This window comes from Sphaeramia orbicularis, chromosome 19 (genome assembly GCF_902148855.1).
Source record: "Sphaeramia orbicularis chromosome 19, fSphaOr1.1, whole genome shotgun sequence".
In the NCBI taxonomy this organism is placed as follows: Eukaryota; Metazoa; Chordata; class Actinopteri; order Kurtiformes; family Apogonidae; genus Sphaeramia; species Sphaeramia orbicularis.
In genome coordinates this window covers 4,765,793-4,791,108 of record NC_043975.1, presented here as the reverse complement: position 1 = coordinate 4,791,108, position 25,316 = coordinate 4,765,793, and the positions used below count along the sequence as shown (strand labels likewise).

The 25,316-nt window shown below is 35.5% G+C and overlaps 2 protein-coding genes across 3 annotated transcripts in view; both read right to left on the bottom strand.

Annotated features, from left to right (window-relative positions):
• The window catches only part of sncgb (synuclein, gamma b (breast cancer-specific protein 1)), a 22,734-nt gene extending 17,186 nt beyond the window's left edge, over positions 1 to 5,548 (bottom strand). The window contains exon 1 of the mRNA XM_030121787.1: positions 5,264 to 5,548. Coding sequence (XP_029977647.1) covers positions 5,264 to 5,384 — 121 coding nt within the window. The 5' untranslated portion in view covers positions 5,385 to 5,548. The remainder of the gene's footprint in view (positions 1 to 5,263) is intronic.
• A 5,463-nt stretch (positions 5,549 to 11,011) lies between these two features.
• ldb3b (LIM domain binding 3b) overlaps positions 11,012 to 25,316 on the bottom strand; it is a 33,975-nt gene continuing 19,670 nt past the window's right edge. Inside the window, exons 6-10 of one of the 2 annotated variants that reach the window (XM_030163000.1) lie at positions 20,999 to 21,196; positions 19,043 to 19,066; positions 14,968 to 15,137; positions 14,844 to 14,880; positions 11,012 to 11,604 (exon numbers count right to left, since the gene is read on the bottom strand). In XM_030163000.1, the coding sequence (XP_030018860.1) occupies positions 11,508 to 11,604; positions 14,844 to 14,880; positions 14,968 to 15,137; positions 19,043 to 19,066; positions 20,999 to 21,196 (526 nt within the window). In that variant the 3' untranslated portion in view covers positions 11,012 to 11,507. The remainder of the gene's footprint in view (positions 11,605 to 14,843; positions 14,881 to 14,967; positions 15,138 to 19,042; positions 19,067 to 20,998; positions 21,197 to 25,316) is intronic. The other variant, XM_030163001.1, reaches the window with a different exon arrangement.

Below are 25,316 nucleotides of genomic sequence, written 5' to 3'. Positions count from 1 at the left end.
ATCCTGCAGCCTGAGCATTCAGCTTTTCATTTTCTGCAAATAACACAAAGAAAAAGCCTCTTGTCCCAGTTACTAATAATAAAATGCACTAAAGTGGCTTCATTTTTGGTCTGGATTTGTGATTTCTCTGCTCTGATCTGATGCAAATGATTAAAAATCTCCTAAATTTAATAGAAATCTTCTTGAGATTGAGCAAATGCAGCAGCCTGAGCATCCATCATTTTATTATCTGCAAATAAAACAACAGATATTAATAGAAACTTCTATTTTTAACTTGTTTTAATCAGATTAAAGTGTGTGCCTGTACTTTCCCATTACAAAAAAACTATGAAATGCACTAAACTACAGCTCTGGACATTTTTACAGTCTCTATTTGGGATTCATCTGCTCTGATCTGATGCAAATGGTTAAAAAAATCACCTAAATTTGAGCTAAATCTTGTGCAAATTGAACAAATCCAGCAGCCTGAGCATCCAGCCTTTCATTATCTGCAAATAATACAAAGGAAAATGACAGAAATTAACAGATAATTAAGTTTTTATCTTTTGGAATCAGATTAGAATGTGTGCATGTGCTCTTTATTACAAATAATAAATACACAAAACTATGGATCTAGTCATTTTTACAGTCTTTGCATTTTGTGATTTAACTTTAGTTTCTATCAGCAGTTTAAATATCTCCTGAAATTAATTAAAAATTGTTTTACAAATTAAAAATGCAGCAGCCATGAAATGTCCATTCTAAAGTTTCTTGCCAGTAACTGCAGTAAAATGCAATTAAAAGGCAAATATTCAAATAAATGTGTGTTTTTTTAATAGCATTAGTAAATGCATGCTCATTCTTCTGATGCAAAAAACATAAAATGCATAAAAGTAAGACTTAAGCCATTTCAATATTTGTGAATATTTGGTCTGATTTGATGAAAACTGGTCAAAAATCTCCTGAATTTCATGGAAATTGTGTACAAATTCAAACATAACAGCTTGAAACATCATTCCAAATGTTCTGACTAATATTACACATATATATAATATACATTAAGCAGGTCATTAATGAAACAGGAGTGGGCCGAGGATGCTTCCCTGCGATATTCCACTAATCCTATTTTTTCATGATCATTAACCTCCCATCTATGCCTTTATACCACCAATACCAAGGCTTCTCAATTTTATATTTTCATTCATTTTGTTTATTTTGTTCATTCTTGTACAATTTGTTCATGTTTTTGTTCGATTTGTTGATTATTTTGTTCATTTTTGTTCAGTTGGTTAATAATTTTGTTCATTTTGTTGATTATTTTGTTCAGTTTGTTGATTATTTTGGTCATGTTTGCACAGCTTCTTAATAATTTTCTTGATTATTTTGTCCAGTTTGTTGATATATTTGTTCAGGTTGCTGATTATTTTGTTTGATTTGTGGATTATTTTGTTCATTTGTGTACAGTTAGTTAATCATTTTGTTCATTATTTTGTTGTTTGTTAAATTTGTTGATATTTTTGTTTGATTTGTTGATTATTTTGTTCATTTTTGTTCAGTTTGTTGATTATTTTGTTTATTATTTTGTACAGTTTGTTGATATTTTTGTTCAATTTGCTGATTATTTTGTTCATTTTTGTTCAGTTTGTTGATTATTTTGGTCAGTTTGTTATTTTGTTCAATTTGTTCATTTGTTAATAATTTTGTTCAGTTTTTTTCAGTTGGTTGATTATTTTGTTCATTTTTGTACATTTTGACATTTGATTGACACATTTTGATGTGTATCTTCGATTGGTTGATTTATTTATTTTTTTTCATTTTTGTTCATTTTGTTATTTTGTTAATTTTTATCGTTTTGCTTTTTTTTTCGTTTTGCTGATTATTATTATTATTGTTGATATGCCTTCTGAAAAAAACACCTTAATAAAGATAATTATTACTTTCTTTTTTTAAATCTGAGTTTTGTTCGTATTTGCAGACATGAAGGCGGTGACGTAGCTCAACGACTGAAGCTGCATCTTCGTCTCAGAGCGAGTTTTCATCGTCTTAGAAATAATTAATGAATCCTGGACGTGAACGGGGACGTGGGCGTGTTCACGTAGCGTTTTAACGGCGTGGCGCTGACGTTGGGGTGGGGCCTCTTTACTTCCACGTCCCCTTTGGTTCATTCATCATCTGCTTTTCTGTGTCTGCGTTTCAGCGCTAACACCGAAGAGGACGGAGTCATTAAAGCTGCAACATTACAAACACACTCCTACAAAAACGGAGAGAGGATGATGATGATGAAGATGGGGGGGGGGGGGGGGGGGGGGGGGTTTGATGTAAGAGCAAACTGCTGCAGTGCTCCTTAGCCCCCCCCCCACCCTTTACAACAGTGACCACCACTGAATCTGTTTCATCAGCGTCAGAGAGGTTTCCTTCCAGCTGCTGCTTCATCTTCATCATCATCATCATCATCATCATCATCATCATCGGTCAGTTGACTTAAGTCATTTTAATACTGGTGGATTTGTCATTATCTGCTCTGATCTGATGCAAATGGGTCAAAAATCTCCCAAATTTCATGGAAATCTTGCACAAATTATGCAAATAAAGCAGCAAGAAACGTCCGTACAAATGTTCTGACAAATATTATGTCATTATCTGCAAATAATGTGAAGAAAAAAAGGCTGTTAAAAGATTAAAAAAACACCCTTTTTACAGTTTTTATCCTTTTTAGAATCACATTGGAGTGTGTGGATGCATTTTTACAGCTGTTTTCTCCTAAAAATATGACCAGCACTGATTCTTTTTCTTTTAATGGACATTTCCTTCCATCATCATCATCATCATCTTCCTCATCATCATCATCGGTCAGTCGACTTAAGTCATTTTAATACTTGTGGATTTGTCATTATCTGCTTCAATCTGATGCAAATGGGTCAAAAATCTCCTAAATTTAATAGAAATTTTGCACAAATTACGCAAATAAAGCACATCAGTGCAAATGTTCTGACAAATATTTTGTCTTTATCCGCAAATAATATAAAGAAAAAAGGCTGTTAAAAGATTAAAAAAACACCCTTTTTACAGTTTTTATCCTTTTTAGAATCAGATTGGAGTGTGTGGAAGCATTTTTACAGCTGTTTTCTCCTACAAATGTGACCAGCACTGATTCTTTTTCTTTTAATGGACATTTCCTTCCACCTTCATCATCATCATCATCATCATCAGTCATAGGACTTCAGTCATTTTAATATTTGTGGATTTGTCATTATCTGCTCTGATCGGATGAAAATGGGTCAAAAATCCATTAAATTTCATGGAAATCTTGCACAAATTATGCAAATTCAGCAGCAAGAAACGTCAGTAGAAATGTTCTGACAAATATTATTATTATGTTATTAAATATTATGTATTTATCTGCAAATAATGTAAGAAAAAAGACAAAAAAAGGTGTGTTTTTATCCTTTTTAGAGTCAGACTGGAGTGTGTGGATGCATTTTTATGGCTGATTTCTCCTTAAAAATGTAATCATCACTGATTCTTTTTCTTTTGATGGACGTTTCCTTCCACCTTCATCATCATCATCATCCTCGGTCAAAGGACTCGAGTCATTTTAATACTTGTAGATTTGTCAATATCTGCTCTGATTTGATGCAAATGCGTTAAAATTCTTCTATATTTCATGGAAATCTTGCACAAATTATGCAAATAAAGCAACAAGAAACATTAGTACAAATGTTCTGACAAATATTATATCATTATCTGCAAATAATGTAAAGAAAAAAGACCAAAAAAAGAGTGTTTTTATCCTTTTTAGAGTCAGATTACAGTGTGTGGATGCATTTTTACAGCTGATTTCTCCTGTTTTCTCCTTAAAACTGTAACCACCACTGATTCTTTTTCTTTTAATGGACGTTTCCTTCCACCTTCATCATCATCATCATCATTATCGTCGGTCAAAGGACTCGAGTCATTTTAATACTTGTGGATTTGTCATTATCTGCTCTGATCTGATGCAAATGGGTCAAAAATCCATTAAATTTCATGGAAATCTTGCACAAATTATGCAAATAAAGCAGCAAGAAACGTCCGTACAATGTTCTGACAAATATTATTATTATACTATTAAATATTATGTCATTATCTGCAAATAATGTAAGAAAAAAAACAAAAAAGGAGTGTTTTTATCCTTTTTCGTCTCAGATTGGAGTGTGTGGATGCTGTTTTACAGCTGTATCTGCTAAAACCGATTCTTTTTCTTTTGATGGAGGTTTCCTTCCACCTTCATCATCATCATCGTCATCGGTCAGTCGACACCCGGACCTGACTCTGCACTTTCTTTTTTTTTTTTTTTTTTTTTTTTGCCTGGTTACTCAGAGTAACCTTGAGATGTGACGCAGACTCATACGAAGCTAAACCACAAAGCATCTACATCTTTAACCCCCTCATCCTCTCATCCCCTCTGGTGGTGGTGGTGTGTGTGTGTGGGGGGGGGTTACATGTTCCAGCTGCTACGTTTAGGCTCCAAATCGCACTTTTTAACTTAAATATTCAAGTTTAACCATGTATATATTCACACTTTTCACTCAACTAACACAACTCTAAAACGTGAGCTTTTTTTTCTTGTAACTTTGTCAAAGTGAAACTAAAAAAAAATGGAGTCTCAGGTTTTTTTTTTTCTTTCTCTGCTGCAAACGAGCCTCATCACCAACTCCGTCACGGGACATCCTGCTGCAGACATCACCAGTAAAAACCAAAGGGAGAGAGAGAGAGAGAGAAGGGGCGAGCGACGATAAAACAAACGGCCCGAGACAGAAACAGACTGCAGCATCTAACGTTTCTACAAAAACTCCACGAAAAAGACGACTTCTTTCCTCTTTTTAAAGCCGAATATTAAAAGTCAAAAGTGGAAGGATGGGAGATGTGTTAGCGCAGGTGAGATTAAAAAAAAAAAAGAGGATTATAGAAGGAACCTGAGTGGATTAAAAAATAATCCAAAAACGCAAAAACATACAGAAAACACTGAATTTACCACTTCACTCTGTGCATCCAACCCCCCCACACCCCCACACTCACCCCCACCCACCCACCCTCTGCCTTGCACCAGTCCTGCAGCAGCATCCCCTCCTCCTCCTCCTCCTCCTCCTCCTCCTCCTCCTCCTCCTCCTCCTCCTCATGAGTGTCCCAGACTTGGACCCCCCTGGGACTCCACCTCAAACCCCATCCCTGCATGTTATCCTTCAGAAGCCCCCCCACCCAAACCCCAACCCCATCCACACTCACCCAGATGAACCTTACGTACCTACATACATCACCCCTTCCTTGGTCTTGGCCGCCGCCTCCTCCATGCCGGCCTTGGTCTTCTCTGCGGCGGCCACCACCCCCTCCTTGGCCATGGAGAACCCCTTCATCAGTACATCCATCCTGGGCGAAGCGACGGCTGGGCTCCCCTGCTCCGGAACGCTGCTGCTGGTGCTGACGCTGAGTAAGGACGAGAGGATGTGAGATGTCACGGCGGGTTTCCGTGGGAATGTATGCGTGCGTGTGCGTGTGCGTGTGCGCCGCTGTGGCTCCTCCCCTTCTGGTGCTACGGCAACGAGGGCTGAGAGAGAGGAGAGAAGAGAGAGAGGAGAGAGGAGAGAGGAGAGAGAGGAGAGAGAGGAGAGAGAGGAGAGAGAGGAGAGAGGAGAGAGAGGAGAGAGGAGAGAGAGGAGAGAGAGAGGAGAGAGGAGAGAGAGGAGAGCGCACAGCAGGACTACAGCAGAGAGACTGAGAGGGAGAGAGGGGGAGGAGCCGGGACAGAGGAGGCATGTGATGGAGGAGGGGGAGGGGAGGGGACGGGGGAGGATGCTGCAGCATTTTCAAGTCATGCTGCAACCACCCCCCCTCTCCATCACCATCCCCTCCCCCCCCCCCCTCCCCCCTCCCCCCTCCTCTCCATCTCCATCTTCCTCCACATGATTCGTACTCGTCTGCATGTTTTGATTGACGCGTCGCCGTGGACACACCTTTCAGGATGCTGAGCCGCTTCTGTTACGTAATAAGGGGAGCTTCAGATCGGGGGGGGGGGGGGGGGGGGAGGGGGGGGGTCATATGACTTATGAGATCCTGTCAGATTCAGAATCAGCTTTACTGGCCCCGTTTCTGCACAAAAACCAGGGTTTGGACTCCAGCCAAACCCAAATATTTATTTATTTATTTGATGATGACCAAGACAGCAGCAGTAAGAGGAGTTCTGATGGTGTTTGTGTATGATTTTCTGATTATTTTGTTCATTATTGTTAAGTTGGGTGATTATTTTGACCATTTCTACTCATTTTGTTCATTTTGCTGATTATTATTATTATCTGTTGGGTTTCTGTAAATTGGATTAGAGTCTGGTTTTGACCAACTCTATATATAAAGTGTCATGAGATAACTTTTTTGTTGTGAACTGGTGCTATATAAATAAAATTTGATTGATTGAGTGATTTGATTGGTTTTCCCCTGTAAGTCGCTTTGGAAAAAAGCATCTGCCAAATGCATAAACATAAACATTATTATTATTATTATTGATTGGAACCTTTACTTATCCAGGAAATAAATGACTCATTTATATTTAAAAAATTGTCATTTATTTGGGGGGGACTTATGAGATCCTGTCAGAATCAGAATCAGCTTTACTGGCTCCATTTCTGCACAACAACCAGGGTTTGGACTCCAGTCAAACCAAAAATATTTATTTATTTATTTGATAATTTATTTATTTTTGTAAAAGTGTCGTGACCAAGACAGCAGCAGCAAGAGGAGTTCTGATGATGTTTTTGTACGATTCTCTGATTATTTTGGTCATTTTTACTCATTTTGTTGATTATTTCATTCATTTTGTGATTAATTTGTTAATTTTTATTCTTTTGTTAATTTTGATGATGATGATTATTAGTATTATTATTATCGATAAACCTTTATTTAACCAGAAAATGAATGACTCATAAAGATTAAAAACCTCTTTTGTAAAAGTGTCACAGTTACAGAAAGTAGGAATATCAGTCATATGTCAACATTAATTCTGTACATATACGAACATTTAGCTAACTCTGTTGACGTTTTTATACAATTTTCTGATAATTGTGTTCATTATTGTTAAGTTTGTTGATTATTTTGGTCATTTTTACTCATTTTGTCAATTACTTTATTCATTTTGTGATTAATTTCTTCATTTTTGTTCTTTTGGGGGGTTTTTTGTTCATTTTGCAGATTATTATTATTATTAATATGATTATTGATTGTAACCTTTATTTACCCAGGAAATAAATGACTCATTGAGATTAAAAAATAGTCATTTATTTGGGGGCGTCATATGACTTATGAGATCCTGTCAGAATCAGAATCAGCTTTACCGGCCCCGTTTCTGCACAAAAACCAGGGTTTGGACTCCAGGCAAACCTATTTATTTGATGATTTATTTATTTTAGTAAAAGTGTTGTGACCAAAACAGTAGCAGCAAGAAGAGTTTTGATGATATTTTTGAACAATTCTCGGATTATTTTTTGCTTTTTTACTCATTTCGTTGATTATTTTATTCATTTTGTGATTAATTTGTTAATTTTTTGTGCTTTTAGTTTGTTTTTTTGTTAATTTTGCTGATTATTATTATTATTATTACTAACTTTTATTTCACCAGGAAATAAATTACTAATTAAGATTAAAAACCTCTTTTGAAAAAGTGTCATGACCAAGACTGTAGCAGCAATAGTTACAGAAAGTAGAGATTTCAGTCAAACATCCACTAATTATGGACATATGTATATATTTGCTCATTTTGTTGATTATTTTGTGCAGTTTTCTGATTATTCTGCTCATTATTGTTAAGTTTGTTGATTATTTTGCTCATTTTTACTCTAATTTTTTGGTTGATTTTGCTGATTATTAGTATTATTGATATTAACCTTTATTTAACACCAGGAAATAAATGACTTATTGAGATTTAAATGAGTCATTTATTTGGGGGGGGGGGGGGGGGGGGCATGATATGAGTTATCAGATCCTGTCAGAATCAGTCTTATTGGCCCAGTTTCTGCACAAAAACAAGGATTCTGGCTCCAGTTTAACCTTATTATTGATTTATTTGATGAATTATTTATTAACCTTTATTTAACCTGGAAAAAAAATGACTCATTAAGATTAAAAACCTCTTTTGTAAAAGTGTCGTAACTAAGACAGAAATTTCAATCATACATCAACACTAAGTATGTACTTATACATACATTTTGTTGATGTTTTTGTGTGATTTTCTTATTTATTTTGGTCATTTTTCTTCATTTTGTGATTAATTTGTTCCTCTTTGTTCTTTTGGTTTGTTTTTAGTTCATTTTGCAGATTATTATTATTGATATTAAACTATATTTAACCAGAAAATAAATGACTCATTGAGATTAAAAATCTCTTTATCAGACTGACGGCCACTAAAAAAACATGCAGAAAACACCACAATGAAAACATACGTATACATACATTTAGCTAAATTTTTTAAAAAAATTATTATTTCCAGCAATATTTGTTTAGTTTGTTGATCATTTTTGTAATTAAAAAAAAAAATCTTCTCAGGTTTTTTTTTTTTTTACCTAATTCAGCTACACATCCACACTAAAGACATACAGATATAACATCACCAATAGTTTAAAAGGAACTAAAAGTAAAACCAACAACGTTCCTCAAAAACATCTTAAACCAAAAAAACAAACAAACCCAAAACCATCTACATCCAGATTTATCCTTCTGGAACGTAGAGAAACAGATCCTAGGACTAGAATTATTATTATAGTTATTCTAGTTATTATTAAAGCCCAGTAAATATTATTAAAGCACAATATATGTAGAAATAAAAGCACATCAGTGTTTCAGTCTGAGTGTAAAAAGTTCTGAACATTCAACTAAAACACACAGATGAGTGTGTTCAGAGGTTTAGAACCAACCTGACAACACTGGGATGGTTTAGAATAATTATAAATATGACAAATATGAGAGGAATAACAGGAGTTTATGCAAAACTGTGCAAATATTCTGACATGAAAGCAGAAACAACAAGAGTGAAAGTAAAAAACAAGAATGCATCTACTGTTTAATGATGTGACAGAAAACTAATGACTTTCTCCTTCTGGGGGGGGGGGGGGGGGGCGGGTGATGACGGAGGCCCCTCCCCTTTGTCGCTGAAAACCACTTGGACCAGTTTGATGTAATGTGTGAACACCTGCGCGTGCACAGCTGTGGGTGGAAATGCTTGGTCATCCCCACCTGAGTGAGTCACAGCCACAGACACCCCCCACCCCACACACACACACACACACACACACACACACACACACCCTTCCTACCTCCCCCTCCTCATGTCAGTGCAGACTCTGCAGCTCGTGCATGTGGACTCCAAACACAACAAACTCCTCCATGACGGTTTGTTTCGAGGCACGCGCACGCACAACGCACAGCCCTAGTGGATTTGGGGAAGTGGGGGGGGTGAAGTTACCTGGAGGGGGGGGGGGGGGGTGATCCATGAGGAAGGCTTTTCCTGGTGCACAGAACAGGTCTGCAGTTGGACTCACACTGCCCCCACGTGGACGGGATGGGGATGACATCATGACGCAGCGGGATGGATGCGTAAAAGGATGCGTAAAAGGATGCGTAACAGGACCGTGAGGGTCTGCATTAGAACTATGAACTGGAAAACCTACTGATAACTGATCTACTGATTTATGGATCATGTCTTTCATGTTTGGGTTATTGACAGAAATAACTGATCAAACATCTGTAAACATGAGACTGGAAAATTAAAACTATTCTGACAATTCAACCTAATGTCATTAATTTACATCATAGTAACTGTGGGTTCTATACTCACATGAACAATCTGCACTTAATTTACCATCTGCATCACAGCAGCAAAACACACACACACACACACACACACACACACACACACACACACATATATATATATATATATATATATATATATATATATATATATATATATATATATATATATATATATATGATGTCCAGAAAATCCTTTTGGACTGTATTCAGTGATGTTTGACTCAGTTGCTGAAGTAAAACACTCATATCCAGCATCTCCAACATTCATCTCTTTCATCCTGATAACGTCTGTAAAACTAAGAAATAAGACCATGTATGGGAACAAAAAGTAGCTTTTACATTTATTAAGCAACAAATACTATATATTTTTTCATATTTTTTTGGGACATGTTTAGTGATCATTTAGGGTGTCCCATTCACTTCTACATGTAATGTGTAAGTTTTAAACCTTCTTAGTTTGCTTGAACCCATACAGGCCCAGTGTGACTTCTGTGTCAGTTCCCAAATCAGTTTTCTCTCTGTTTAATCTTTAAGTGATTTATCACCATTTACTGTAATAAACGGTATTTTGTGAATTTTCAGTGAAAATCAAATATTTTCTTGGATTTAATTTACTGAAATAAATTCAATTCATAAAAGCTCAGATTAAAGTTAAGGGTTATTTTATCAAAAACAGAGAAAACTGAAGAAAAAGTGACTTTTTCAGTCAAATCTCTCATTATCTGAACATAAACCCAGTGTGTCCATCCACTGTCACTGATCCAACTCCTTGGGTTTTACTGGTGAACCAATGTTGTAGAAGATGATGGTGTTTCCATGGTAACTACGGAGCCTCTGAACATCCAAAAGGGTCATATCTGATGACCATGAAAAGATGAAGAACTGTATTTTACACCAATTATTTACATGTATTGACAGGATTAGTGGATCATCAGTTATGAAACCTTTTATATCAGTTCATGGTTTTGGGTTTATTTAACTTTCATGTGAATATTTTGAATCTTATATTAAATAAACACACACGTATGTTTTTATGTGTGACATTTGCAGTCAGAACCCGCCCCCGCCATCCCATCAGCGCTGGAAACACCACAGATCGATGTTAAGAAACATCTGTCAATCAATACCATCCCGACTCCGCCCCTCCGTCTCCCAGAATCCTCTGAGGTCACACTGACACTGAGCGACACTGGGTGCGTGTGGTTTTAAGAAAACATTTATTCACATTGATATCAGTACATTTTCTGAGTGCATTTCTTTTTGTTTTTTTGTTTTTTTACATGTGGTGCTTTGTGCATGTTGATACATTTCAGTTTGTGCATTCGTCGGTTGGTGCCGTCTTTAAAGCGGGGTTCATACATTAGTGTTCGCACGGGAGCGCGAAAAGACAAAAACATCATCAGTTGAATGCGTATATTTTTTGTACAATTTCCTCTTCCATTTAAGAGAGACAGAACGCAAAACACAACAGGAAACGAACAGAAGAAAAACAAAAAACAAATAAACCAACCCAAATGCGAGCTGAGGTCTTCAGCAGCAGACGGATCCAGTCTGAACACAGAGCAGGTACACTCACACTAACAGTCTAGTCTACTGTCTCACATTCCCTTTGCCCTCTTTTTTCCTTAACTCCTCCTCTATTGTTTGTCCATATCCTTCTTTACATGTCCTCCTCTTCCTCCTCCTCTTCCTCTTTACTCCTGGACGTTGAGGATCTGTGCAGACAGTCCATGATGCCAGTTCTTCAGCTTGGCGAAGCGAGGCCCTTTCACCTCCGACTCGAACTTCTCTCTAATGGATAAAAATAAAGAACGACGTCAGGTTTCAACAAAGTCTCCACATGAGTTCACTGGAGAAAATCTAAATCTTACCAAGTGTATTTTTATCATTTCTAGTCAAAACATCTCAGACTTAACCCTATAACACCAGACGTGTCATATTTAATACTAGGGCTGTAAGAAAATATCGACTGCATTATATTGCGATATTTAATTTCACAAGACTGTATTGATATTAAAAGTACTGTATCCCCCCCCTTTTTTTTTGGTGGGTGCGTGTGGGTGTGTCTAGCTTTTTGTTTTTGTTTTGTTTTTTGGTATTTATATATATGTATATATTTTTTGCATGGAGCCTATCCCAACTGCAGGTTCAGAAAAGGAATAAATAAATGAACACATATCTGTTTAACTACAGAATTTTCTTTCCTGTACAAATGTGATTTTACTTTTGGTTTTGACGGTAATTTTTTTTTTTTTTATTTATTCTTTTTCTTATTTTCATTGTGGGTTTGGTTCTTGTACACCTTCTTTAAAAAAAAAAAGCTAAGTGTGGCTCTGAATTCAGGGTTTTTTTTTATTGTTTTTTTTGACAGGACAGTGACTATTATATTTTTCTGTCAGATTTGTACTGCCTGAATTTTTGAGTGTGTTGTTGTTGTGCCATACTCTTCAGAAAAGTATCTAAAAAAAAAAAAGTACTGTATCAATATTTTTAGGTATATATTTAGGCAGATATTGTGAAGGCTCATTTTTGTTTTTCTTTTATTTATTATTATTTTACACTCTTATTAAATAATGTTAGTTCCTTTGTTGGGATTGAACTAAAATACTGTTCTGATGTTAGTTCTGAACTAATAGAATCTGAACAGGATCTAAAACTAATGTCTGTAAAATATAATTTCAGTTTGAACACAGGAACATTTTGTGATACAGCATTAGATCCTGTTGGGATCAAATAAAAATGTGTTGATTATTTGTGCAGATTTCTGGTGTAATTCAATTCTTCAAGGATAAGATAATTTTCACGTGTTCCACTGGCAGATTTTTTAAGCAAAAAAAATCTTGAATTAAGCAAAAAAAATCTGCCAGTGGAACACGTGGAAATTATCTTGGCAAGATTTCTTGAACTCAGATTTTCAGATCTATTGTCTATAAATCAGTTCTTATCTCTCACTGAAACGTTCCTCTTTATGTGATTCTGTCTTACTTTAAGTGTGATGAGACATTTGGACTAGAAATGAGAAAAATACACTTGATAAGATTTAGATTTTTGCAGCGTTCTGGTTCTTCAGAACCAAAAGATTTGACACTGAGTCCGTTCACATGACCATAGAAATAAAACCGATGCCCCTGTATGTCAGCGTCATGTTCGATCTGAATCAACCCCCAGTTGAATGTGTGAGGTTGTCAGGTTCTGTTCCATGTTCCAGTCCTGTGGTCTGGATGCACATCAATCTAACTATAGAAGTGGGCGGGACTTTCACTGGAGGAGAACTGATCTAATTCAATCAAAGTCCAAATATGACTTCTATCAGTGATCAGTAGGAACTAGACTGATATCTGGAACCATTTACATGTTAGAAACCATCAACATATGGACCATGAGAAGTGAAGGAACATTTTTTAAACTTCAAAAAAATCATAAACAATTCAAAAATCTAAATTTCTCAAAACTGTGAATAAACTTTATAGACAAAGAAGATACATACAAAACAAGAAAAGCACTCGGAGAGCGCAGACCTCCACCAAGACAGATCTGCCCCCCCTCACCCTGATCACCACCAAAATTTAATAATTTCTTCCTTGTCTCAGTATCAACATTTCCTGAAATTTCGTGAAAATCCGTCCGTAACTTTTTGAGTTATCTTGCTAACAAACAAACACGCACGCAAACACACAAAGCAAAGTGATCCCAATACCTCCTGGCGGCGGTAATAATTAGAAATGAATCCAACTTGTAGTTTCAGAGACAAGGATTATTGAAATGTAGACATTGGTGACCTTGGGTTTGACCCTTTAATGTCACTCAAGGTCAAAGGTCATGGACTCAAATCAAAGTCCATATATGACTTCTATCAGTGATCAGTAGTATCTATACTGGTATCTGTGACCATTTACATGATAACCCATCAAAATATGAACCAACAGAAGTAAAGGCACATTTTTAATATTTCAAAAGATTTTTAAAAAATGCAAAAATCTAAATTTCTCAAAACTGTGAACAAACTTTGTGGACATTGTCCAAAGGAAACTACATATAAAATTTTAATAATCTGACCAGTAGTTATGGAGAAGATTGTTGAAATGGTTTATGAGATAAAAATCTAAGAACTGTTATTAACCATATAATTATAACATTCAAACCTGATGCATTTACATGCACTTCAGAAACCCTGGTTTAGACATTTCTAAATGATATTTTCTAAATTCTTATCAGTTCATCCCTAGCTAAATAACAGACTTTCTTTTTTTGCTGATTTGTTCCATTTAACGTTCACCTTCTTCATTTATCGTACTTTCTGGACTATAAGCCGCTACTTTTTTTCTCGTTTTGAACCCTGCGGCTTATACAGCAATGCCGCTCGAGTATAGATTTATACGAGCTAATGGTCTCCAGGGGGCGCTGTAGCAAGAAGCGCAAAAGTGAGACAGACAGGAGGAAGAGGTGATGAAGAGAAGTTTTAAGCTGAACTTTTAACAATCATTTTGCGTGTCATGCACAAACCCTCATCATGGAAAACACATGAAGAAATGCATATTTTGCAGCTTTTAACTTAAAAGCAGTCGATGTGTCTGTTTAAGAAGGAAATAGAGCTGCAGCACAGAAGTGCCATTGAGCAACAACGGAGGAGAGACGTAGAAGGTGTGTGACGGAGCCTTTGAGGATGTTCAACTCCAACACTGAAGAAGACGACTGCAGTGGTTTAATGAGCAGAAGGAAGATGAAGATACAGATCACTGACTGTTCTGGGTTTTTGAACCAGCCTGTTTCTGCCGTTTTACTGCCGTGTTACAGGCACTGTTTGGAAAAAAAGCAGTTAAGGGATGGAAATAAATATTTAAATAATCTTTCTGTTTACGATCTTTCTGTGTAAATATCTCATGTCACAACGTGGACACCTGCGGCTTATAGTCAGGTGTGACTTATATTCTGGAGTGCCTTATAGCCTGGAAAGTACGATAATTGTATTTTCACTTTGACAAAATGAAGTCGGATGTCGTCTTTGGTCCGACGTTTCCCCTCCGTCTTACCTCGACCTCTGCAGGGCTTCCTCGTCTGGGTCTTGCACTGCACGAAGGGAAACAACATCAACATTTAACAGTTGCTAATGACAAAATTCGGACTCAGAGTGAACTAGCGTGCGAAGGTACTGACGGTATTCGGTGCCGGTGATGTGGGCCAGGATCCTGAAGCTCTTGGACTGGAGGTTGGCGGCGCGGCGTGCCCACTCGGACATGTCCTGGGGGGTCTCGCCTGGCCTGATCACGGCCTGATACACCGGAGATGCACAGTCGACCACCGGCTCCTTAACAGGCAAGGCCCCACTGCCGGACACAAGGGGGAGTGGGTTTAAAGCCCAAAAGGGGGGGGGGGGGGGGGGGGTGTGTTTACAGTCGACACTGCGTTGCACGGAAACGCACAAAACATAAAGAATCACCATTATGGAAAAACTGCCCAAAATGTACCGTCAATCATAATAAAATAAACATGTCTTCTTACATTCTCAGGCCAAAATGTCTGTTTAGTTGAAAGGTTTTTGCGCCAAAGTAAATTAACTGGATTTCATTTTATAAAAACACATCATTCTGGGCAGTAGTTGCATTATGGTGATGATTCCTTCACAACCGTCATCGCAAACAAAGTGGAATGCTGAGGAAAATGTAAGTAACAAAGAAAACAGCAAGTGTTTAAACTGAGAAAATGTTGCATTTTAAGATTTTGTTTTAAAAAATTAGGTACTTTTAATTTAGTGGAAGCAACACATCTGTAAAAAGTTGGGAAGGGGTTAAAAAAAGTCTGGAGAAGTAAGTGAAGAAACAGCTGGAGGAACATTTTACAACTAATGAGGTTAAATATCAACAGATCGGTGGCAAAAAGAAGTAAAGATGGACAGACATTACCGATCTGAGTCTAGAAACTGGAACAATTCAGAATAAAGGTCCTCAACGTAAAAAAATAAATACTTTGGATACTTTTGGATATCTCATTATCTATAGAACATAATATAATCAAAATATTTGGGGAATCTGTAGAAAAAACTGTGCATATGGGACAAGGCTTCAAGTCAGTCCTGATGTTATTGATCTTTAGGTCCTCAGGCTGCACTGCATTCAAACCAGATGGAAATCAGTGCATGGGCTCAGGAACACGTCCAGAAACCATCATGTCAGCCACAAATACAGGTTAAGGCCCAATCCCAATTCACCCCTCGGCCCACGTTTAAGTTCACCCATAATGATTAAAAAAAAACTTGTTTATTCCATTTGTTTGGATCGTTTGGAAAATGGAGAAAAAAACAAGAAGCTGCAAGAAGTGGACGACCATGACGTCCATTTGAGGAACAGGCTGGTTTTAGCTCTATGAGCTGGGGCGCTGTAAAGGGGGGGTAAACATGACAAATTCATGGGGCCCAGTGGATATAGGTTAGAAGCTGTGACAACTTCGTGGAAGCTCTGGAGTAAAAGAAGTGGCATAGAAGTCAGGAGTCGGATGTCCAAACTTAAGTTACACTTTCAGTTTTACACCAGTTATGGTAGTTACGCCACTTGTGGAATGCACCCCTTTACCCCCCCCCCCCAATAAATTGAGATACTTTATTTTATGAAGGGCCCACAGTTGCTAGCGGCGCCCCAGCCTACAGTTTAATTGTAATAATCTGTCTATCCACCTGAACATGCTCTGGAATATTTCATCCAGACAGTGTTCAAACACATACAACTGTCCCAAGTGCAAGAGTCCTGGTCCTGAAGTGGTCTGATTCAGTCCAGACCTTTAAACAACTCAAAAAATTTGACGCACCATGAAATTAAAAAAAACACAGCAAAGACGACCCATGACTTTTGAGCAGCTGGAGTCCTGTATCAGACCAGAATGGGATGATATTTATCTCCTAAAACTCCATCAACTGGTTCCATCAGGTCCAGACGTTTATAGATTAAAGACAAGATGATCCACAGTAGGAGACAAAGACCTGGAACTAGTTTATGGAGACGTGTTACAGCCCAGGAAGTCAAAATTACCTGATTTTTTCCTACTAAATATGGCCCATTTTCTCAGTTTTCTGTTGTAGAGTGAGTAAAATATGGGTTTAATGTTTTGTTTTTTTAAATCATTGCACATTTTACACAGCATTCCAACTTTGAAGACCTGGGATTCAGAACTCCTAGTATGTGTTTACTCTGATTCTGTTGTCGTATTCTTCCACACTGGAGTTACCTGTAGTGTCCAAATGGGTGAGTCGACACAGCAACATGACGGGATAGTGTTCTTTCATGAATGTTAGCAAAGTGAGTTCATTTCCGATCATTTGAAAACGTGAAAAACTACTCAGAACATTCCCATGCCATTCAGTCCCATTGGGTTCAGGTGGACGTGTCAGCACTGAAAACAACAGCAAAAAAAAATAAAAAATACGACCAATGTTCTGTTCAGAATCAATAAAAAGTTGAGTTTACGAGGTTGTCCCGTTCTGCCGCTATAAAACAAAACAAATTAAATCAAAGTCCATATATGACTTCTATCAGTGATCAATAGGAACTATACTGATAAACCATCAAAATATTGACCAGTAGAAGGAAAGGCAATTTTTGAAATATTTCAAACATTCTATAAAGAAAATCTCTCTAAACTGCGAGCAAGTTTTGTAGACATTGTCCCAAGGAAGATTTGAAATGGATCCAGCCGGTAGTTTCAGAGAAGATTGTTGACATCTAGACATTGTTGACCTTGAGTTTGACCATTTAAGGTCACTCAAGGTCAAAGGTCATTGACCCAAATCAAAGTCCATCCATGACTTCTATCAGTGATCAACAGGAACTATATTGGTGTCTGTAAATATTCCCATCTTATAAATCATTAAAATATGGACCATTAGAAGTAAAGGCACATTTTTATGAAAAAAAATTGTTAAAAAAAAAAAAAAATCAAAATCAAAAAATCAAAATTTCTCAAAACTGTTAGCACATTTTGTAAACATTGTCCATGGAAGATACATAAAAAATTTGAAATTAATACGACCTGTAGTTTCAGAGCATAGGATTGTTGAAATGTACATGTTGGTGACCTTGGGTTTGACCCTTCAAGGTCACTCAAGGTCAAAGGTCATGAACTCAAATGAAAGTCCATATATGACTTCTATCAGTGATCAATAGTAACGATATTGATATCTGTAACCATTTATATGTTATAAACCATCAAAATATGGACCAATAGAAGGAAAGGACAATTTTTAATTTAAAAAAACAAAACATAAAAAATTAAAAATATATAAATTTCTTAAAACTGTGAACAAACTTTGTAGACTTTGTCGCAAGGAAGATACTTTTTTTTTTTTTTTTTTTTTAATGAATCCGACCTGTAGTTTTTGGGTTTATTTTTTAAATAAAGGAACAATCTTAGTATTTCAAAAACTCATAAAAATACAAAAAATTTTAATTTCTCAAAACTCTGAACATACTTTGCAGACTTTGTTCCAAGGAAGATATATATATATATATATATATATATATATAATTTTTTTAATGAATTTGACTTGTAATAAATAGTTGAAATCTAAATAGTTAATAATTGAAATCTAGACATTGTTGACCTTGGGTTTGACCCTTCAAGGTCACTCAAGGTCAAAGGTCATGAACTCAAATGAAAGTCCATATATGACTTCCTATCAGTGATCAATAGTAACTACATTGATACCTCTAAGTATTGACATGTTAAAACCATCAAAATATGGACCATTAGAAGGAAAGGCAAATTTTTAATAATTAAAAAAATTGTAAAAAATTCAAAAATCTAAATTTCTCAAAAGTATGAACAAACTTTATAGCCATTGTTCCAAAGAAAATACTTTAAAAAAATTTAAATGAATCTGACCAGTTGTTTCGTCTTTGCTAACAAAGACCGGGACAAAGCCGCCGAAGACTCGACGTATCCTTGACAACAGCTCATACTTTATCAGTTGATGACAAAAAAGTGACACAACACTCTCACACTTCATCCCAAGTACGCTGACGTACTTCCAAACACACAACCAACTTCGTGGTTAGTGAGTTTGTCCAGGAAACGTCAGGAAATCTCCAATAAAACATGAACAAATGTCGATACAGTGTAAAAACAGACATTTTTAGTCCAACGAGACACACGTAGTGACGCACAAGCTGTTATGAAACCATGAGACAAACGCAGACACGTATGAGGAGAGGCGGGACGGAGTAGGAGGAGCTTGGGTACTTACGCCAGAGGGGAGCCCGCCTCCTCACTGAGGTCACAGGATGGGGAGGGATGGGTGGAGGACGGACGGACGGCACGGGTGGGGTTGGTGGGTTGGATGTGGATGGAATGAGCAGAGGAGAGTGGGTGAAAGGCAGAAGGAGGAGAAGGATGCACGGACCAAGACGACAGGGAAAAGCCCGACGTACGGGATGAAGCAACACGAGGCTAAAGGTGGAGCTGCTGGAGGCTAAAGGTGGAGCTGCTGGAGGCTAAAGGTGGAGCTGCTGGAGGCTAAAGGTGGAGCCGCTGGAGGCTAAAGGTGGAGCTGCTGGAGGCTAAAGGTGGAGCTGCTGGAGGCTTTTGTGGGACGTGAGGGCCAGTTCACCCAAATACAACACACAAACACGTCGACAGTTTCTGCTCAAAGGCACTGTGGGTTTGGGCAAAGGAAGGTAAATACACTGCAAAATACCAAGAACCTGATGGAAGAATTTAACCCCTGGTAGATAACTGTTATCAGTTCAATACTCCACTGGTTTTGTAATGAGGGGCTGGTCACGGTACATATGTGACCTTTGACCCCTGATGTTCAAGGATCAGTTTGAACCCCATGTTTCTGTAACAGTGTTATAAATTCCATGACATTCCACTGTTTTTTTTGGATCATTTTTGTCTTGTTTGGATTGTTGACTGGAATAACTGATTAACAGTAGCATCAGTAAAATAATCTACAAACCTGAGAATAGTTTAGAAAATTAGTTTAACTCTTAATGAGTCCTTTATCATTTTATATCATTTCTTATTATACAGTGTCAATTCTTGCAAATTTTGCATTCTTTCTTGTAATTTTGTACAATTTCTTGTCATATTTGCATCATTTCTTGTTATTTTGTGTTATTTCCTATTATTTGGTGTCATTTCTTGCCATTTTAGAGTCATCTGTAATTTTGTGTAACTTCTTGTCATTTTTGCATCATTTCTTATCGTTTTGTGTCATTTGTCATTTTTGCATCATTTCTTGTTATTTTGTATTATTTCCTATCATTTTGTGCAGTTTCTGGTCATTTTTTGTCTTGTAATTTTGTGTAATTTCTTGTAATTTTTGTCTTGCTTTTTTATCATTTCTGTGTTATTTCTTTGTTTTTGTTATTTCTGATAATTTTTTTCTTATTTCTTGTTTTTTTGTCATTTCTTGTAATTTCTTACCATTTTGTGTCATTTCTTACTTTTTTAGTATCATTTCTTGCATTTTTCAAAATTTCTTGTAATTTTTGTCATTTCTTATTTTATTTCACTTCTTGTCATTTTTTGTCACTTACCATTTCGTGTAATTTCTTTTCTTTTTTTTGTGTCTTGTCATTTTGTATCGTTTAGCACTTTCTGACATTTCTTGTCATTTTTGTGTCATTTCTTATCTTTGCGTAATTTCTGATTTTATGTCATTTCTTACCATTTTGTGTTTTTTTATGTTTGTTTTTCTGTGACATTTCTTGTTATTTGAGTCATTCTTTTTATTTTGTGTCATTTCTTGTCATTTTTGAGTCACATCATTTTTTGTCATTTCTTTTTTTTTTTTTTGTCATTTTTGTGTCATTTCTTATAATTTCTTGTCGTACCTTGTCATTTTTGTGTCACTTCTTATCATTTTTGTGTAATTTTTTGTCATTTTTGTGGTGTTTCTTAATCTAAAAGTGAGAAATTACATCAGATTGTGTGTTTTTTTCTAAACTCGGTTGACAGCTGTGTTTTTACTGGTCCATATATTCTATTTTCTCAGACTCTGCAGCGTATTCACCTTCATAAATAACAGTTACAACATTCCTTCCTTCCAATAAACTGTCTTTTGGGTGAACGTAGCCTGTACTTTAAGCTCTATGTGTGGACAGAGTGTGTTCGGGGTGGGTGTTTAAAGGGTCTGTGTGTGTGTGTGTGTGTGTGTGGGGGGGGGGGTATGTGGGGGGGTGGTGGTGGATCTCACCTGTCGTGCCCCTTGGCCTGTGACTGCCCTGCAATGGCGTCCATGATGGCGTCCTGTGAGTACATGCTGATGGGTGTGTTGTACTGGGCGTGAACGATGGTGGCCTTGCCCCCGGGACCCCTCACCTCAATGGGCTTATGGGTAGACAGGGCAGAGTCTTTCAGGGCGATGGGGTTGAAGCTGGGGGTGTACTCCACACTGTGAGTGTCAGGGGTGGGGGGGTTAAAGGTCAGGTTACAGCCGGAGAAGGAGCAGAGGGGGTTTGAAGGTTAAAAAAACGACAAAGAAACCACATAAATGCACCAAAGTGAAGGCAGACGGGTAGGTGAAGTGACAGAGGGGGGGCGCTGTTTCACATTTTTACTAAGGCTTCACCTGCCGCTCAGTTCAGGGACGTGCAGTTCCACTGAATTCCAATCCAATGGCAATTAAAAACCCAGCATGATATGTAAAAAAACTTATAAATAAGACGAAAATACAAATACTTTGGACATTTTAACACATATCTAAATGTTCTACTCCTTATATATTTAAAACAGGTTTCATTTGTACTGCATTAAAGGAGTATTATTCATTATTTTTTCATTTTTATTGGTTCCAGAATCAGCTCTTCTTTTCTTATTATCATTATTTTCCATTTTCTCTCAGTTATATTGAAAACGAGGCCTTTATTTTCAATATATTCTTGCATTTACAAAAAGTTTAATAGTATAGGTAAGCTAAATAATGTTGGAAAAAGTAGCTAAAGTTAATCAGCAATTTTACAATAGACACTTAAACCTCAAACCTCATTAAAATCTGGTGATTAAGTAAAACCCAGCATGATATGTAAAAAAACGTATAAATAAGACAAAAATACAAATACTTTGGACATTTTAACACATATCTAAACGTTCTACTCCTTATATATTTAAAACAGGTTTCATTTGGACTGCATTAAAGGAGTATGCGTCATTATTTTTTAAATTTTATTGGTTCCAGAATCAACTGTTCTTTTCTTATTAGAACTTTTTTCCATTTTTTCTCAGTTATATTGAAAACGAGGCCTTTATTTTAATATATTCTTGCATTAAATAAAGTATAATAGTATAGGTAAGCTAAAAAATGTTGAAAAAGTAGCTAAAGTTAATCAGTAATTTTACAATAGACACTTAAACCTCAAACCTCATTAAAATCTGGTGATTAAGTAAAACCCAGCATGATATGTAAAAAAACTTATAAATAAGACGAAAATACAAATACTTTGGACATTTTAACACATATCTAAACGTTCTACTCCTTATATATTTAAAACAGGTTTCATTTGGACTGCATTAAAGGAGTATGCTTCATTATTTTTTAAATTTTATTGGTTCCAGAATCAACTGTTCTTTTCTTATTATCACTTTTTTCCATTTTTTCTCAGTTATATTGAAAACGAGGCCTTTATTTTAATATATTCTTGCATTAAATAAAGTTTAATAGTATAGGTAAGCTAAATAATGTTGGAAAAAGTAGCTAAAGTTAATCAGTAACTTTACAATAGACACTTCAAACCTCATTAAAATCTGGTGATTAAATGTCTATTTCAGCATCACACGTTTTATCAGTACATATTGCAGTGCATTTAGATTTTCATCAATGTGAAGTGTTGTATTTCACATAATAATTGATTGATAAAAGCAAGCCAAAGTGCATGGAAATAGTTAAAAACAAGTTTGTTCTTTAAGTAGGAAATGTGATGCATGAATGTAAAATACAACTTTATTATTTAGAGCTTATCCTGGTCATAGTGTAGTTACTTTCTACTGTGCTGCCTGTAGAAACCATACATTTACCCTAAATTCTAAGTTTAAATGTCACTATTTTAACACGAGAATCAGTTTTAAAACCAGAAATGCTGAGATCTAAAGCATCAAAATTCCAGTATCGATCTGCACACCAGTAATGTACACTTAAATATATAAAATAAACACTTTAAAATGTACTGACGCTGCCTCCCAGCAGAAAAATCTCAACAATAAAGTCATTTCAACTCCTAATACTATAAAACATAGTAAAGAACATGCATTTCTATCCTACTATAGTTGTATATAGACACATATTAAGTTGTATTTAATATGTGTCATGGAACTGGGGTCAAATACGAGCTTCATTTTTACTGAATACTGACTCCATTCCATGCTGATGCAACACAGCAACGGACAAACTCATATCCATCAAACGAAACTAAGCAAATGATGCTTTACTGGTACAAGCTAAAGCCAAAAAACCCACACAAACAGGCTCATATTCATCCACAAGATGAATATGGAAACAAGAACCAGCAGGAAAACAGATCAACATGTACGAAAACAAAACCAGACACACAAAAAGAAAGAAAGGGTTAATTTTGAAGGAAAGTCCACAGTGAAAACTGAGCTAAAAACTATAAAGTAACGATTACAACAGCTTTTAAAGGTTCAATTTGTAATTTTAGGATGTGATCGTGTACCTTTAAAGACTTACAACTAGAATTTTTCTCCCATTTAACCTTTAACCGAAGTGATTTATCACCATTTATTATCATATTATCCTTTGTATTTTTCATTTTTCAGTGAAAATCATGTATTTTTCTATAATTAATTTACTGATTGTGTACATTTTCATAAGAGATTACAGTAAATACAAAGGTTATTATATCAAAACAGAGAAAACTGAAGAAAAAATGACTTTCAGCAAAATAGACAAGTGAACATTAAAACATTAAATAACAGAAATCAAAAATACCCTATTATGAAGAAATTTATTGTATTTATTGCACCTACAAGTATTTTGTTGTATATAAAGTATTGTTTTTATGCTGTTAATAGATGAAAATTAGGCTGGATATTAAGACAAGTGTCTACAACCAGTCACTTGTCAAAATATGTGGAAAAAATGTTTTTTGTCTTACATTTAAAAATAAGCATAAACAAACATGAACAACATGAACTGTCTAATATAATTAAGTGTAACTGCACCAATATTCTGCCTGTTATTAAATATTTGTGTATTTGTAGATCCACTGTGATCTGTACGTTGTAATGCACATGTAAATGATAATATAGATGTTATTTACATTTTTTAGTTTGAAGATGTAAATATTTTCATATTTATAAAATTTTTGAGATTAAACACAGAATGATTTGGAGTTGTCATTATTATTAGTTTTTATCGTTTTAGTATTAGTTATTATTTCACTGGTCGGCCCAGTTGAGACCATATTGGTCTGTATGTGGAACCTGAACTAACAGGAGTTTGACACTCTGGTTCTAAATAGTATTAATAATGTTCTAATAAATCCGAACCTGCACTTTTCTATCATGTCTGTGGACGGTGTTGTGCAGCGGTACGTATACCCACTCAGAAATATTTACCCTCACCGCAAGAGAATAATTTAAACTTTTTATCTCATAATTATGGGGATTTTTTTTTAATCCCCATGGTAAGTCATAATTATGAGATAAAAAATCATAATTCTGAGAGTAAAAAGTCAAAATTATAAAATTAAAAAGTTAAAATTATGAGATAAAAAGTCATAATTATGAGATAAAAAAGTCATAATTATGAGATAAAAAAAGTCAAAGTAATGAGATAAAAAAAAGTCCAAATTATGATAAAAAGTCATAATTATGATTTAAAAAATCCAAATTATAAGATATAAAGTCTAAGTAATGAGATAAAAAGTCAAAATTATGAGATAAAAAGTCAAACATATTAGATAAAAAGTCAAACTTATGAAATAAAGTCATAATTATGATAAAAAGTCAAAATTGCAAAATAGAAACTCAAAATTACAAGATAAAAGTCAAAATTATGAGATAAAGAGTCATAATTACGATAAAAAGTCAAAATGATGAAATAAAAAGTCAAAATTATGAGATAAAAAGTCATAATGATGATTTTAAAAAGTCATAATTGTGAGATTAAAAAGTGGAAATTATGAGCTAAAAGTCAAAACTATGAGCTAAAAGTCCAAATTATGACATAAAGTCATAATTATGAGACAAAAAATCAAAATTATGAAAAAAAAGTCAAAATTACGAGATAAAAAGCCATAATGATGATAAAAAAAGTCATAATTATGAGATTAAAAAGTTGAAATTATGAGGTAAAAGTCAAAATTATGAGATAAAGTCATTATTATGAGACAAAAAGTCAAAATTATGAAAAAAGTCATAATTATGAGATAAAAAGCCATAAATATGAGATAAAAAGTTGAAATGATGAGATAAAAAATCATAAATATGGGATAAAAAGTCATAATTATGCTCCCGTGGTCAGGTGAAAGCATTCTGAGCAGGGATAGCCTACATAT